This window comes from Cervus elaphus, chromosome 1 (genome assembly GCF_910594005.1).
Source record: "Cervus elaphus chromosome 1, mCerEla1.1, whole genome shotgun sequence".
In the NCBI taxonomy this organism is placed as follows: Eukaryota; Metazoa; Chordata; class Mammalia; order Artiodactyla; family Cervidae; genus Cervus; species Cervus elaphus.
The window spans coordinates 46,845,368-46,862,557 of NC_057815.1; the positions used below are offsets into that span (position 1 = coordinate 46,845,368).

The 17,190-nt window shown below is 48.4% G+C and overlaps 1 protein-coding gene across 1 annotated transcript in view; it reads left to right on the forward strand.

The window, feature by feature from the left end:
- The first annotated feature begins 235 nt into the window (after nucleotides 1–235).
- Nucleotides 236–17,190, forward strand: part of UBASH3B (ubiquitin associated and SH3 domain containing B) — a 151,088-nt gene continuing 134,133 nt past the window's right edge. The window contains exon 1 of the mRNA XM_043901421.1: nucleotides 236–801. Within this exon, the coding sequence (XP_043757356.1) occupies nucleotides 641–801 (161 nt within the window). The 5' untranslated portion in view covers nucleotides 236–640. The remainder of the gene's footprint in view (nucleotides 802–17,190) is intronic.

Here is a 17,190-nt window from a genome sequence, read left to right on the forward strand (position 1 = left end):
CAATTTCCACTAATAACCCCATCTAGAACCACAGGAAACTTGAAATGGGTTGATCTGGTGTCTTGAGGCCCCGGATGGCTCCGGATGGAAGCCATGGAGAACCTGGAGAACTGGTAGTGACTCTCCGGAACCAGCGTACACAGGCAGCCCTTGCTGGTTCCAATTCTCTGCCCAGAAGCACCTGAACTTTTACAGCCTGCGCCCAGCCGGGAGCAGTCACGGGCCGCGCTGCCTCTTTAAGAGAGGGGCGGGGCCGGGTACAGGCGAGGCAGAGCCGGCCCACAAAGCTCCTTTTCCTTTTTGATCCATTCAAAAATTACTCATTGCAAATTCCCGGACTGCTGGGAGCGGAGAAGGAAGGGGGCGGAGGAGAGAGGGCTGCTGCGGGCGCCGAGCAGGGGGCACCCGGGGCCCGAGTGGCGGCCGGCCGGCCGGGCAGAAAGCAGCTCGCAGTTTTGGCTCCGGTGGCCTCACCAGGAAGCGTCAGTCTCGACACCAGGGAACCTCCGAGCGCCGCCTGCGCCGCCGCCTGCGCCCGGCTCCGGGTCCCCGAGCCCCCCTCCCCTGCCCCGGGCCGGCCCTCCGCCCTCCCGGGCCCTCCGGCTCGGGTGCCTTCCCGGGCGATGGCTGGCCGCTGAGCATGGCTCAATACGGCCACCCCAGCCCACTCGGCATGGCTGCGAGAGAGGAGCTGTACAGCAAAGTCACCCCGCGGAGGAACCGCCAGCAGCGCCCCGGGACCATCAAGCATGGATCGGCGCTGGACGTGCTGCTGTCCATGGGCTTCCCCAGAGCCCGCGCGTAAGTGGCCAAGCTCGCTGCCCCGGCGACCCCTCCTGCCCCACGCGGCCGGCCCTCGGCTTCGCTCCGGCTCGCCTCCCCTGCCCGGCGGGAGGCGCGCTCCCCGCTGCCCACGACCTGTTGGGGGCAGGCTGGGCGCGCGGGCGGCCCGGGACTCGGCTGCTCCCGGAGGGAGGTGCAGGGGAGGGCGCTGCGCCCGAGCGCTTGGGCCGGGGGCTGGCTGGGCATGCCTACGACGAGGCGTGCCTAAGGGCGCGGGATGCCTCTGGGCGAGGACACCGGGTTCGAGTCCCCGGGACCGCGGCAGGCGCCAGGCCTCCGCGGGTGTTGCTAAGCCGTTCTCTCCCCGGGCTCCCCGAGGTCTCCAGCGCCGAGCCCCCGGGGGAGGCGGGGCCCCACGGAGGCTTCGGGCACGCTCTGGGTCCTGAACGCCGGCCTGGCTGGAGGATCCACTGCTGACTGGGAGAGGGCAGGGACGGACGGCGGGGCCGGGAGCCCGGCGCTCCCGCGGCTACGGCTTTCGGCTTCGGATGTCGTTCTGGGTTCTGTCTCCCTCCGGAGTAGGAGCAGGGAGCGTAGGGGTTGCTGCGTGTTCATTGATGGGGAGGTTGGAATGAGAAGGGGAAGCAGTTCCCCCAGGGGACCTGGGTTCTCGTCAGTGGTGACGGCAGCGCAGGAATCTGTGGGTGCCTGAGAGTAAGAGGGGGTGCGTCCTCCCTCATCCCTTTTCCTCCTGGAGGGTGGGGTAGGGCAGAGCTGAGAGCGCGCAGGTGGCGCGCAGCAGCCTGCTGGTAAGAGGCCTGGTCGCCAGGACAAGGTAGCAGTGGCCCTAGGAGTTTTCGGAGGTTGGCCACCCAAGTCTGGACCTCTGCCTGGAAGGAAGCCAAGGCCGGGTGGCCAGGTCCTTCTTCCCCCTTTATTCCTCGCATGCAAATTTCTTAGGCCGGGACACAAGGCCTGGGATCCTTGCTTCTTTGCATGACATCAGCTGCACAGGGAGTTAGGCAAACTTTATCAGAAAGGGCCAACTTGATTAAAGTGGTTTTTTTTTTTTTCACATGATAGCTCTAGGTTTCCCTTACTTGGCCTCTGGGCAAACCTTTATTCTTTACTGACTTGGCTGTAACCTCTTATCAAAGCTCATTCCTAATTTTATCATTCCACCCAACCTGCTGGGACAGGTTGGTGTACCCTATGGTCGGAAGGCCATAAAACGGACTTACAGTTCTGCCTCACACTGACTTCCAATCACTGGGGCTCCAGTTCCTGATGCCAGAGTTACAGGAAGGAGATGTACTGAGCTCTGCAGGGGTGTGCCAGGCATGGAAGCTGCAAGTCAGGTCCTCCTGACTGTGATGGATGTGCATAGCTGTCTCTAAGAAGGGGACATAGGGGTTGGAAGTCTGTGGGTCGAAGCTGCAGAATTAGAATAGCCCCCTGCATCTGCCTTTTCTAAAATGAGGCCAGCATTCTAAATTGCTTAATTAAGAGAGGAAATACTTAACTGAATTCTTCAGACTGTCATGTTTGCTCTTCAAAGTGGTTTAATAGGACATCTTCTTTCCTGCACTGATGGGTTTTTCCTACATAGATGGGTCCAAGAGGCCTCATGTATGTCCTGATAGATTAGGATGATGGTTTAATTTTGGCTTGTTCAATTTTGGCTTGAGATCTCATACAACTAGCATTTATTTGTTGGTGGTGGTGTTTAGTCGCTAAGTCGTTTCTGACTGTTGTCGCCCCCATGAATTGTAGCCCTCCAGGTTCTTCTGTCCGTGGGATTTCCCAGGCAAGAATACTGGAGTGTTTTGCCATGCCCTCCTCCAGGGGATCCTCCTTCATCCAGGGATTGAACCTGCATCTGTGTCTCCCACATCAGCAGTCGGATTCGTTACTACCAAGCCACCTGAGAAGGCAACTAGCCTTTACTATATGGTGTTCTAATCACTTCATGTTTGTTATCCATTTAATCCTCCCAGCAGCCCAGTGAGAAGGGTAATTATGTGCCCATTTTATGAACTGGGAAAGACGTTTTCTAGAGAGGTGACATAACTTGCTTAGGCTCACCACCGTGAGCAGTGAATCTGGGATTCACACTCAGAGCAGGCACGTGTCTGCTCATCCCAGGCCTCAGAGCCAGGACCAGGATGTAGTGAATTAAAGTGGATAAAGTGCTTAGAGTCGTGATGCCTGGTACGTAGTGAGTGATCCTTAAGTGTTCCCTCATAGCTCAGTCAGTAAAGAGTGTGACTGCAATGCAGGAGACCTGGGTTCGATCCCTGGGTTGGGAAGATCCCCTGCCAAAGGAAATGGCAACCCACTCTGGTATGCTGGCCTGGAGGATCCCATGGACAGAGGAGCCTGGCAGGTTACTGTCTATGGGGTTGCAAGAGTCGGACACGACTGAGCGACTAAGCGTGCACTGTATTAGCTTTTGTGGCTGTTGTAACCAATTACCACACTCTGGGTGGTTTAAAAAAAAAAAACAGAAATTTATCCTCTCACAGTTTTGAAGGAGGCCAGAAGTCTTAAATAAGCATCTCTGGGCTGAACTCAAGGTGTTGGCAGGACTGTGCCCCCTCCGGAGGTTCTAAGGAGAATCTGTTCCTTGCCTCTCGTAGCTCCTGGTCTGCTAGCATTGTTTGGCTTGTGGCAGCATTCCTCCAGTCTCTGCCTCTGTGGTCACAGGGCCTTCCTTTCTTTCTCTGTCAAATCTCCCTCTGCCTCTTTCCCATAAAGACACAGTGGTTGCATTTAGAGCCTCCCCAGATAATTCAGGATAATCTTTCCCATCTCAAGATCCTTAACTTAATCTTATCAGCAAAACCCTTTTTTAACCATAAAGTAATATGCACAGGTTCCAGGAATGAGGGCATGAAAATTTGGGGAGGAGCCCCTATTTAGCCTATCAGAGTTACTGTTATTACTAACATCACCTCTCTTTACTGAAAAGGTGATAGAGTGGGTCATGATGAAACATCCTGGGGAGGGAGGTGGGTTTACTGTTCCGTCTCCTCAAATTCTCTGTTTCGGGGGGTCAGAGCCCTTGGTGATCACGTGATCTAGTCCACTTCCTTCCTGGGCTGACATCTCTTATACTTAAGCCCAGGGAGGCTGATGTGGTCAGCCTTCCTCTTCATAACTTAATCAGGTCGGTAAGAAGAGGGTCTCTCCCCGGGGCCATCTGAGATTCCAGAGAGCAGACTTGGTGCTTCATTTTGGAGAACTGTGAGCATAGGGAGCAAGGATATCCGACTTCGATTCTGAGAGGCCTTAAGCCTGGACTGTGATGAAATGGCGGGAGGGAACAGTTGGCGGTCCCTTGGGTTCAGGAAGACCTGGCTGTGGTGATGCTTCAAGAAGAGATGAGACTGACATCTGGAACTTGGCCCTTTGGAGGGAACGGCGGCAGCCAGGGCTGGCGACTCTGGTTTCCCCTCTGGGTGTGACTGTGTCTGGTCTTGTGCAGCAGCAAGAAGGGCCCTTCCACTGGGCTCTGGGTGGGCTGCAGGGAGCTCCCACACCAGCAAAGCCCAGGTCCCCTGCCAGCCTGCCTTGCGCTCTGGTCTTGAATAAGTCACCCAAGCCCTCAGGGCCTGGCTGGCTTCCTCTGAGGGGAACAGGATTAATTAATGCATGCTTGTTAAGTGCTTGACTGAGAGCAGTGCTGAGCAAGCAGGGTGACCTCAGGGTATGTTCCTCCAGCTCATAATACCCCTGAAACTGTGTTAGGTATTTTCCAGTCCAACCCTGTGACCTTTGGTCCAACTTAGACGCTGCTGTAGAAGAGCCCACTGTGTGAGGAAGGATTGAGAAGTGGTCATTTTTATGGTGTGTGTGCGTGCACACACACGAATGTAACCACAATGCAAGGAGGTGTCAGGGAGGCCTTCGGAAGGAAGATTTTAAGGGGCCAAAGTGGCCTATTCCTTCCTTTTTCTTTCTATGTGCTTAGCTCCTCCTTTTCCCCAAAGTTCTAAAAATAAAGTCCCAGCTTTGTCAAGACTGGAGTGAGGTTGGTTGGAAGGAAAAGGAAGAGTGTATGTGTGTGCTGGGAAGGCCTGGGGCCAGGACAGGGTTGATTGTATCACCCAAGCAGGCAGGAGGAATTCTGATGGAATGTTGCTTTTATGGTTTGTTTTTGTCTTTTGTATCTTTTTTTTTTTCAATTGGAGTATAGTTGATTTACCATGTTGTGCCAGCCTCAGGTGTACAGCCAGGCATACCCAGAGATCTAACCCCCCCCACATAGGCCAGCCCAGAGCTCCCAGTAGAGTCCCCTGCACCATACATCAGAGTCCCATTAGGTACCTGTTTTATATGTAGTCGTGTGTATATGGCAGTCCCAGTCTTCCCGTATATCCCCCCCTCTACTCACCCCCTTGGAGTGTTGCTTTGTTTTCCCTACTTGCTTTCTGTGGTTCTGGGGGACAGTGAGGCTCTTTTTCTTCTCTACTCTGCAGCTGGAGGCCAACTCTGGGAGCCGTCACCCCACAAGTGAACTTGAGGAGGCCCCCTCAATTGGTAAAGAATCTGCCTGCAGTGCAGGAGATGTGGGTTCGATCCCTGGGTCGGGCAGACCCCCTGGAGAAGGAAAGGGCAGCCCACTCCATTCATTATTCTTGCTTGGAGAATTCCATGAACAGAAGAACCTGGTAGGGTACAGTCCATGGGGTTGCAAGAGTCGGACACTACTGAGTGACTAAACCACCACAACTGATACAACTCTGGCCTTTTGTTTTGGTTCCATTTATTTGAGTCTGCCTGTGGCTAATACTTTGTCTAGAGCACATGGCTGTCTAATGATTGAGAAATAGAATCTTACAAAAGAACACTAAGGCCAGGGTCTGATGCCCCGAGTCCTAGCCTAGCTTCTGACTGACACTTGGAGAATTTAGGTCTTCTGTGTCATCCCTTTCCCTCAATATCCCGATCAGCTGCTGTGCATGGCAATCCCTGTTTGGTGTAACTCAAAACAAGGCTTTGTGAAGACCAGACAAGCTGATGGGCAGGAAGAGACTTAGAAAAGTTAAAAATAGAATCTGGACCAGGTAGATAGGGTTGTTGTATTATTGTGTTGGATTGAAAGAAAAGGAAAGAGGTGAGATGGTGGTTGGGGTCTCCAGCAAGGATTTACATGTGCAGTTCCGTTATTGCTGTTTGAACAACGCCCAGCTAAAGCGCAGGACAGTGGCAGAAGGAAAGAGCTGGACTAAGCGCCTTTGACTTTGGACAGTCAGCTGCATTAGCTACGTCTCTCTGCCCAAAGAGAAAAGCAGTTCCGAGCTGGTGACACAAGGAATTGAGACGCATCTTCCAGAACCGATGAATTCAAGTATCCAGTTTGTCTGGCCTTCTCTAGCTTACCTGCTGCTGGACACTGGATCCCCTGAAAGTACCTGGTCAGCTCAGCATCTCTGCGTGCACGTGTGCTCAGCCGCTTCACTCTGTGTCCAACTCTTTGCGACCCCATGGACTGTAGCCCACCAGGCTCCTCTGTCCATGGGACTCTCCAGGCAAGAATACTGGAGTGGGTTTCCATGCCCTCCTCCAGAGGATCTTCCCAACCCAGGGATCGAACCGTATTTCTTGTGTCTCCTGCATTGGCAGGCGGATTCTTTGTCTGCTGAGTCATCTGGGAAGCCCAGCGTCTCTGAATCATGGTCAATTCTGGGTGGGAGCTGCAGCTGCTTTTCCAGGGATCTTGGGCAGAATGAGGAGACCAATCAGGGGCCCCTTGGAGTGATGGGATCTTAGAGGTAGACGGGCAAGGAAGTCTCTATTCCACCTACAGTTACCATGTGCCCACGCACCACTCCCTTGCATTTGTGTGTTATTTTGTAGATGAAAGTTGCTCTCCTGTGCACTCAATGTCCCTCTTGATCTTGAGAAAAGCTTCATTTTAAAGATGAGGGGACTTGAGGCTTAAAGGGACTTACTCTGCATTTGGTTATTTATGTTGCTGTGACAGCCTTAGGCTAAAACTGCAAGTCCAGTGAACTTCCCATGCTACCCAGAGCAAGGGTGCCCAACCTCTGGGCCACTGACTGGTACCTCCTGTCAGGTGAGCAGTGGCATTAGATTAAGAAATAAATGCACATTAAATATACACGGAATCATCCTGAAACCATCTTCCTGCCCCTCCCCCTGTGTATGAAAAAATTGTCTTTTATGAAACTGGTCCCTGGTGCCAGAAAAGCTGGGGAGCACTGACCCAGAGGATTTGGCTCCAAAGGAAGCATGCATTCTTTTTAAAATTTGCTGAGGTCTAATTTATGTACCATAAGCTAAACTTACTTAAAGATTGATCAGTTTTGACAGATGAATGAATATACCCATAGAATCACCTCTTCTCACCTCTTCAAGACTGCTTGTGTCCTTCACTCCTGTAAGTTTCTCGTGTCCCCACATGGTCAATTCCTTCTCCACCCTTATCCCTGGGCAGCCACCAGCCACCAACCTGCTTTGTGTCACTGGAGATTAGTCTACATTTTCTAGACTTGCATACTACTGGAATCATACAATGCCTACTTCTGGCTTCTCTCCTGATGTTTTTGAGATTCGTCCGTGTTGTACGTAACAATAGTTTATCTCTTTTTATTCCTGAATAGGCCTTATATATTCAATTGGGCTGGTAACGTAATTCTAATCCCTTGTACCCAGCGTCTGTGAAAATTCCCTATTATGCCCTAATACTACTTTCCTTTTTAGACCACTTTAGAGATTTCAAGGGGCTTCCTTGGTGGCTCAGACGGTAAAGAATCCACCTGCAATGCAAGAGACCTGAGTTTAATCCCTGGGTCAGGAAGATCCCCTGGAGAAGGGAATGGCTACCCACTCTAGTATTCTTGCCTGGAGAATTCCACTAGACAGAGGAGCCGGGTGGGCTACAGGCAAAAGGAGGAGAGGGTAACAGAGATGGTTAGATAGTATCACCGACTCAATAGGCATGAATTTGAGCAAACTTCAGAAGATAGGAAGGACAGGGAAGCTGGCATGCTGCACCCCTGGGGTCGCAGAGTCAGACACAACTTAGCGACTAACAGCAACAACTAAGAGATTACAAAGCTGATCCGTACACGTAATCACTATTAAGTTTCAGACATTGATAATTTCATGAGAAAACTGAGGTTCAGTAGATTAAGTGCCCCAGAGAGTAAAGAGAACCCTGCCTCATGATTCTATCCTGTGGTTTTTGTCAGTGCCCCACCCTTGGTGGCCTCAAACTGCTTTTTACTGAGTGGATTAAAATGCTCAGAGCTAAGGGCTTTGCTTTTCAGAGGCAAGAAACCAAGGGAGCCCTGTCGCCCGCCAGCTCTCCTCCTGCCAACTGCGGTGGTGGCGGAGCTCAGCACCACCCCCATCCCTACAGGCATCTGGTGTGGATGTGTGTGAGAGGGAGTCCCTCTTCTTGGGCAGCCGGGAACCAAAGAGACCCCAGTCACCGTCTGCATGTCACAATGATGTCTCACTCGTGACAGCTGTTGGCACTGCCTGGGTCTGCCTCTTCTCTGCTGGTGACCTTGGTTGAAGAACACTCTGAGCCTCGATTCTCTGTCTTTATACTGTTGATAGTGTTGGCTGGAAAAAAAATGCATGAGACTTCCCTGATGGTCCAGTGGTTAAGACTGGGCACTTCCATTGCAGGGAGTGTGGGTTGGGGAACTAAGATCCCACATGCATTATAGCAAAATAAAAAAAAAGTATAGCCAGAAGTTGAGAGTTATGTTTTTCGAGGGGGGACTTGCTGAGAACTCAAGCCTAGGAGGCAGCTTCTCAGATATCTCTGGCGGACCTCTTTGAAGAGGTGAGGGAGCACTCAGGATACAAAGGAATTTTGCAGCAAAAAACCAGGTAATAAGAACATCAAGTAGCAGTGAAAGTGTTAGTTACTCAGTCGTGTCTGGCTCTTTGCGATCTCATGAACTGTACCCTCCTCTGTCCATGGAATTCTCCAGGCAAGAATACTGTAGTGGGTTGCCATGCCCTTCTATAGGGGTTCTTCCTGACCCAGGGATCAAACCTGGGTCTTCTGCATTGCAGGCAGATTCTTTACTGTCTGAGCCATGGAACATTAAGAGATCACTATAAATTAAAGAAAATCAGACATCTCAAGTTAATGAATGAAGCGCCTTTCTATGTGTGGGAAGACGCAAGAGTCGGGGCCCACTGAAACCATTCCTTTGATGTGCACCTCAGCTCTCTGGGGCCAGCATCGTGCCTTTCTCCATCCTGAGTCCCCTAGATGCATTGTTGGGGGTAGCTTCAGTGTCTGTTGGCTTGATGGCTGTAGCATCATCCTTTGTTTACTGATATGGCAGGTGACATTCTTTGTCCACAACCATAACTGTACTTACCTTGAAGGAAGGACCCTTGTGAGGGTTAAGGTTGCTGGATCTTTGGGGAGTGGCTGTAATGCCTCAGTGGGGAAGGAGAGTGACTCCTGTCTGGTGGTGATTTCATTCTGCATGATTCCCTTTGTCTCGGGGTTCCCAGTTGCCCCCCACTTTTACATCTCTCTGCTCCTCACTGAGCTGTGGCCGTGAAGTCTTAAGTGTGGAGCAGAGGCGAGGTGGATAGCCACCTTCCTCAGCATCTTGTCTTTGCAGAGCGCCCCAGGGCTGCCAGCCAAGTGGAAGCAGACCTGAGCAGAGCCAGGGCCATCCAAACTGCTGACTCTAATAAGTGGCCAGGCTGGGGATTTGAAGGAGGGCCATATGGTTATCCTCTGATTCATCTCAAATGGAATCAGACTCCAGCCCTGGGGAGAAAGAAAAAGCACACTGAAGAATGGCTCCTTCATTGGGAAGTTCTCTGGGTGCCACTGGAGGTTTTCCTAGAGGCTTATGGGAGAATCTCTGGGTTTTCTCTCCCCTAGAGGATGGAAGGATAGATGCGGCAGCAGCCTGAGTCCTCTGGATTGTCTGTCAGGAGCTCAAGTTATGATAGCTGTTGTCCTTCCTTGCTGGTCCCTCTTGCTAACTTCCCATTTCCCTGGTGACTTTGCTATTAGGTTCTTTGCCACCTGCTGCTTAAGAGGATGAGGCTTATGGTGAAGTGCCTCCGATGGACATCCAGAAATTGTCTAGCTCCTACTGTGTGCACTGCATGCCATTAAAATCTGTGCAGGAAAAGATGAATGTCAAGTTCTGCCACCTAGCACTCTGAAGTCAGCTGCTGGCTCTAGCTGGCTGCAGATCCTCCATAGTGACTCTGAGGAGCAGGTTGCCTTTCCTCCACCTGGATGAATAATCCTCTGCAGATAACTGACAGGCTCTGGGTTCAGTTCACACCCCACAGGGTACAAAGAAAGCAAGCTCTGTGTACCTTTCTTTCAGAAGCTGGCTTTGGGCTCTCACTCTGCTGTCACTTGTTAGCTCTTTGGACTCACATATATCCTTTTCCTTCCCTGGGCCTCAGTGTTCCCACCTGTAAAAGGGGCTCAGGTCAACCACCCCTCGGATCCCAGTTCTGGTGACTCAGGGGTGATGTGAACAGTGTTTTCATTCCACCCAAGGATGTTTTCACCGCCTCCTGTGTGGTTTTCTGTTCTGGAGTGTTTGGCTTCTCTGTTTTTTGTTTTGCTTTGTTGTACTTTCCCCAGTGCTATATGGTCAAATTCTTCTCCCTTTCAAGGAAACTCTTTAGGACTATTGATAGTCTAAAGGGTAAATAAGTGGAAAGGAAGAAATGAGGCAATTGGAATGGTGGGGAGTCATCTCACTAGTATGCATTAGTATAATTTTCAAATTGGTAGAATGTGCAAATTCTTGCAAAATACAATCAAAATACTGGTGAAATGAGAGAAAAGGTTAGCGCCTTGAGTCCAGCCCCCGGGGGGGGGGGGGGGGGAAGAAATTGTTCCTTGGCACCTTTTTAATTAAAGGGACATCAGCAGCTGTTTTTGCAACAATTCCCATTGTGTTCTGTTGCCCCAATGGAAGCATAAACATCCTTGTACAGAAAGCACCAGTGGCAACGAACTCCACTAGGACCAGCTATTGCCACACAGTGGGAAGCTGAGAGAAACACCAGCATTGCAGCTCACAGCAGTCTGGAGCACGCCAAGGGGAAGCTGAGCTCACAGATGGCCAGAGGCAGCCAAATGTTTCTGATTTCTTTCCAGCTTTTGCTGGATAAACCTTCTCTGTGAATCAGGTAGCAGGATTGTTTAGAATCCTACTTCCACGTTGACGGTGCCCCATGCAGAAATATTTAACTGTGCGCATTTGCTCTCTAAATGTTTATTCTCTTCTCTTGGGCAGGAAGCACAGAGAGAGAAGGAAAGATACGTTCCTCCAATGGCTGCTTCTGTGTACAGTCCCTTTAAATACAGGCAAACACATGCAGAACCGCACAGGGTTGCTGGGTTTCTGAACCCGAGGCATCTGCTGTCTCCTTTCTTCATCAACCTGTCCTTGAATTGCCTGCATGCCCTTCCTTTCTCCTCTTTCTGCCTAATCAGATTTCCCCCGCCCTGGAGAACTAGTTCAGCCACAGAACAGCTGACTTCCTTTCCCTTTGCTTTCTTCCCCCCTTCCCCACCTCTTTTTGTCTCTCTTATCCTCTCTCTTTCATCTCTTCTCCCTCAAGCCTTCACCTTGTGAAGTAAACAAGGTAGAGAGCATCATCTCTCCATCACTGATGATGCGCTTTGTCCAAGGTCTTCAGCCACTTCTGCACAGTTATCTTGGGGACCTCTTATATCTTGACAATCGAAATCTTTGAAAAACAAGACTGAGAAAAAAAAAGTATATGTTTTTATCGTCATGAAAAATTCCAAGTAAAGCCATTTAAAAAAACAAAAAATATATATATATATATAGATACAGATATTTCAGGGTGTATTTATGGGCAACTGTTATAACCTATTATAAGAGAAGTGGGAGTACAAAGATAATTAGATGTAATCTTTGTCCCCAGGGGACTGATGATCTAGTGTGGAAGATAGAAAATTATGATAAGATGTTGAAAATGTGATGTAAGTGGTAGATGCAGTATCTAAGTGAGACGAGGAGGAGGTGATATAACCAGACAAGGGGGCCCCTAAGTAAATTTAAAGGACAAATAAGAAGGGAGCAATGCTCTGCTTTGGTTTGAGAGGTTGGAGTCAGGGAGATCAGCAGACGGTTCAAATGATTTCATATTACACTGCAAATGAAGATAGAGGCAGATTTTAATTTAAATTAGCTGTCTTGCCACCACCCCCTTCCCCCAGCTAAGTGAGTAACTTGTTACTGTTTAGCTTAGAAGGAAAAGAAAAAATCCTGACTGCGGGAGGAAACAGTTGGCCCATTAGTTGAGCCCATCTTTATATCTGGCATTCTTTTATTCATTCTTCCATCGGGCATTTGTGTTGCTTCTGCTGTGCTGCTCAGTCACTCAGTTGTGTCCGACTCTTTTTGACCCCATGGACTGTAGCCCACCAGGCTCCTCTGTCCATGGGCTTTTCCAGGCAAGAATAATGGAGTGGGTTGTCATGCCCTCAGCCAGGGGATCTTTTCGACCCAGGGATCGAACCCATGTCTCTTACGTCTCCTGCATTGGCAGGCAGGTTCTTTACCACTAGCACCACCTGGGAAGCCCATATAAACCGTAAACATGATTTAATAATGCAATTAGTGCCATATTAGAGGTTTGGAAAGAAGCTCTGTGGGACCACAGAGAAAACAATTAGTGTAACTTGAGAAGGTTGAGGAAAGCAGAGGAGGTGACAATTAAGGCAGAACTTAAAGGATGAATAGAGATTCTTTAGGTACAAAAGAGGGAAGAGCATTCTGAGAGAGAACAGCATGAAATCCAGAGTGTAAGGCACGTGGGGTCTGCAGACTGATGAAAAAGAGATAGACAAGAAGTCATGAGAGATGAGAGTGGACAAATTATTGGAGCCAGATTGTTTCCTAAAAGATTATGGAAAATAATGTTTGAAGGCAGAGAAGTCAGTATAAAGTGGAATGGTGCAGAGGAAAACTAGCCATGGAAGCCAGTTAGAAGGTAGTTGTAATAGTCCTGGTGAAAGATTAATAGGACTTGGATTAAAATACATTAAGAGCCAGATGCTAGACAGGTTCTTGAAATTGAAGTGACAGGATTTATGATCTGTGGGGTGTGAAGAGTAGGGGAGCATAAATGTAGCTCAGGATTTCCGGCTTGGGAAACTAGAGAGGTGGAAACATTATGAATTGAGATAGAACATATGGAAGATAGATAAAGAGCGGGGGTCCGCAACCTTTTTGCACCAGGGACCAGTTTCATGGAAGACAGTTTTTCCATGAATAGGGAGGAGGGATGATTTCGGGATGATTCAAGCACATTACATTTATTGTGCACTTTATTTCTATTATTCTTATATCAGCTCTGCCTTAGATCATCAGGCATTAGGTCCTGAAGGTTGGGGACCCCTGGTTTAAAGGATGAGGCAATGAATTTGACTTGAGACATGTTTTAGGTGCTACAGACATACAGGTACAGATGCAGCTGGAGATGGGACTCTGGAGCTCAGAGGAATGGTTACAGCTAAGTTTGGATATTTATGATAGTAGAAGGTGTGGGCGTAGGTGTAATGAACCAGGCAGAGTATAAAGAAAAGGAAAGTGGGGTGGGAGGGAGGTTCAATAGGGAGGGGACATATGTCTACCTCTGGCTGATTCATGTTGATGTATGGCAGAAACCAACACAATATTATAAAGTGATTATCCTTCAATTAAAAACAAGTAAAAAGAAAAGGAAAGAAATCAACCCCCATGGGTAGAATTCTGGGGCACCAATTTTTGAGAAGAGGAAAGAAAAAAAACAGGTGAAGGAGGCTAAGAGGCATGGTTCAAGGGGCAGGAAAAAACAGAGATGTCCTGGAAGAAGAGAAGGAAGAAGAGAATTTCACATAAAAGATTCAGGTCAACCAGATGTTTCTTTCCCTTTGTGTTTCCAAAGTGAGTAAAAATCATTGGAAGTGAATGCAGTGGGTTGTGAATGAGATGTTTTCAGAGGATGATTCTAAAACTCTCTGTAGGGTGTCTGGTAATTCCCTTCAGCTTCCCCAGACTCCACGACCAGGACCCTGAGATGCTGCCCAGCTCTTTGTCAGCTCTTTCCACTGAGAGCTGGAATATGTTCTCTGAAACTGAGACCGCTGACAGATCGGACTGAATAGACAGATGATCTGGGATATCTGGTGTAAGAATCATCTGCCCTTTAGAATTCCCCCACTGCTAAGTTCCACTTTAGATTCTACCTCCCCTCCTCCCATCCCTATCTCAGTACCAAGCTTCAGCCCCATTCATATGACGTCCAAACTTACCTGTTCTTACTGGAAACCAGGCTGAAGTCACCTGATTATCTTTGCTGGTGTGACCCTTCATTTATTTATTTATTGGCTGCACTAGGTCTTCGTTGCTTTGTGAGGGTTTTCTCTAGTTTCTGTGAGCAGGGACTATCTTCGTTGTGGTGTGTGGGCTTCTCATTGCAGTGGCTTCTTTTTTGTGGCGCACAGGCTGTAGATGATCAGGCTTCAGTAGTTGCAGCACACAGGCTCAGTAGTTGTGACGCACAAGCTTAGTTGCCCTGCAGCATGTGGAATCTTCCCAGACCAGGGATTGAACCCATGTCTCCTGCATTGGCAAGTGGATTCCCATCCTCTGCACTACCAGGGAAGTCCTGACCCTTCTTTTTTCAATTCAACAAATCTTTTCCCATCCTTGCAATGTGCAGTCAATGCATTAAGCACTGTGGATAAAGCATTGGGAAACTGTCTCAGTTCCTCCTGTTTTATATCTCAAGAAGCTGAGATCTCAGCCTGCCATGTGCTAAGCTCATTTTCTATCATTTCCTCTCTCTGTAAGTCCCTGCCGCCACCACCTGTCCATCAGGAAGAGCTCATGTCGAGGAATTCTGGGGATCCATGCTCTGTCTTTAAGACCTCAAGATTCAGGAGGTGGCTGTTGGTCAGGGGCTGGACCATCCTCTTGTGTCCCCAAGAGAAGGTTTTCTCCAGTCTTCTAAGTCCTTGCAAGTTGTTCTGCATACTTGGGTCTGTCTGTACTCAAGTACACCAACTCAAGTTGGTGTCTGTTGTACACCAACAACCTGGAGATGAGTAGGGAGGTGTGAAATCTGGATGTGTGATAAGTGATTTGAAAGGAAATGATAGAGGAAAGAAGATGGAGAAGGAAATAGCAGAAGATCTTGAATGGGGAGAATGGGGAGGAGGGAACTTGAATCAAGGTTGGATAAAGTAGATTTACTCCCAAAAAAACGAGTTGTATTTTTCATGGTAGGTTGTATGTTTCTGGGAATCAAATTTCTAAGAGCTGACAGACCCTGAAGATATAAGCACAGTATATACCTTTATTTTTTAAAATTAAAAATATCTATTTATTTCACTGTTCTGGGTCTTAGTTGTAGCACATGGGATCTTCAGTCTTCATTGTGGCATGCTGAGTTTTAGTTGAGGCATGTGGACTCTAGTTCCCTGACCAGGGATCAAACCCTGGGCTCCCTGCTTGGGGAGTGCTGAGTCTTAGCTTCTGGACCACCAGGGGAGTCCCTGTAGTTTTTAAATTTAGGTGATTTGTTGAGTGATGGTTCTTCATGAGTTGCAAAAGGATGTTGAGGAAGGAAGATGAACAATATCCTTTGTGAAAGATGTAGATAGAGACAGGTGCTCAAGAAATGTTAGTTATTATTCATAACTGAGACAGTTCCTAATATTTAGCTGCATGGTAGCAATCATTTGCTCCTGACTTGAGAGTCACCTATGACAGAAGAAAGGTTTTGCTTCAGAGTGAAGAAGCTCAGATAAAGTTTCTGACCTTGGTTGAGAATGACTCAAATACCTCTTTCGAAATAGAGTATTTCTACTTGTAAAAAAAACTGCAGAGGCAGAAGCTCGGAAGTGTCTAGTTGGAATTGCTAGTAAAGATTATCTATTCCAGCTCCCGAATTTTACATAGTGTCAAATGAGAGGAGCAAATAAAGTGACTTTTTCAAGACCCATATCTGGCTTGTGGCCAAAGCAGAGCGGAGGCCTCTCAGTCTGACCGCGGTTTCCTTTTTACATTTGGTTACTTCTCTGAGTCCAGGCTCTGCCTCTAAGAAATCAATTTCTGACAAGGTTTTGGCTCTGTTTTCTGAAGGAATGGACTGGTCTGCTGTCTGGATTAGCCTTTTCATATATTGTGTTGGTTTTTTTCTTTCCCTTTCACTCGCTTCTTCTTCCTGACTTTTGTTTGCATCTCAGCCTATAGAAGAGGAAGCTGATCTGTGGGGAGGCCAGTTGGAATGCTGACCTCTGAGATGCAGGGGGATGGATGGGTGAGGAAGTGTCACACCAGGAGCACTGTAGGTGTTGGAGGTGATCCTTCGTTGTCTCAGTCACCCGCCCGTGAGGGGTGTTCTTCTCTGGGGGAGAGAAAATTGGCTTTAGAGACAAAAGATCTGGCTTACATTCTGGAATCTGTTACTTTCTGAGAATGTGGCTTTTAATTTTTTTATTTGTTCTTTTGGCCACACCTCGAGGCGTGAGGGATCTTAATTGCCCAGCCAAGGATCAAACCCACGCCCCGTGCATTGGCAGCCTGGAGTCTTAACCACCAGACCGCCAGGGAAGTCCCGAGAATGTGGTTTTCGAACAGATTATTTTTATACATTGGATGAATCAAAATAAAGCAATGTATATAAATGTAATAAAAACCACAAAAAGGCAGGCACATGTAAAGTGATACTACTATTTGTTATCAATCGTTGGGTCCTGGTACTTTGAGGCTTTTCCAGAAAGTCTGTGACCCGTTGGTTTTGTGTGACTTCTGGTAGGTTGTTCTAATCTTCCCTAACCAACCTCCGTTCTCCCAGAGAAGCTAATTCACAGTGGGGAACATGAGAAACCTTTTGAGAGGCCCGTTCTGTCAAAGTAAACACTTCCTTCTGGAAACTTGAGTTTTCACTTCACCTTTTCTGGGAAGCAGGGACATGAATCATAATGAATTAGAAAGTGTCTTTTGTGAAAACGAGAGGTTTTGTGAAGTAAAGCACATGTGATCAAAGACATATATAGTAGTTTCCTGTTGCTGCTTTAACAAGTTCAGCAGCTTAAAACAACACAAATTTATTCTCTTAAAGTTTGGACAGCAGAAGTCCCAACAGGGCAGTATGGGCTCAACTCAAGATTTCAAGAGACATGCATTCTTTCTGGAAGCTCTAGGAGAGAATGTTTCTTGATGTTTCCAGCTTCTAGATCCACCTGCATTCCTTGGCTAGTGGCCACTTCCTCCATTTTCAAAATGCATCACCCCAACTTGTGCTTCTGTCATCATGTCTCCCATCGGTCACCTTCTCCTCCCCCTCTCTTTCCCTAAGACAATTATGAGTACATCTTTCCAACTCAAGATCCTTGGC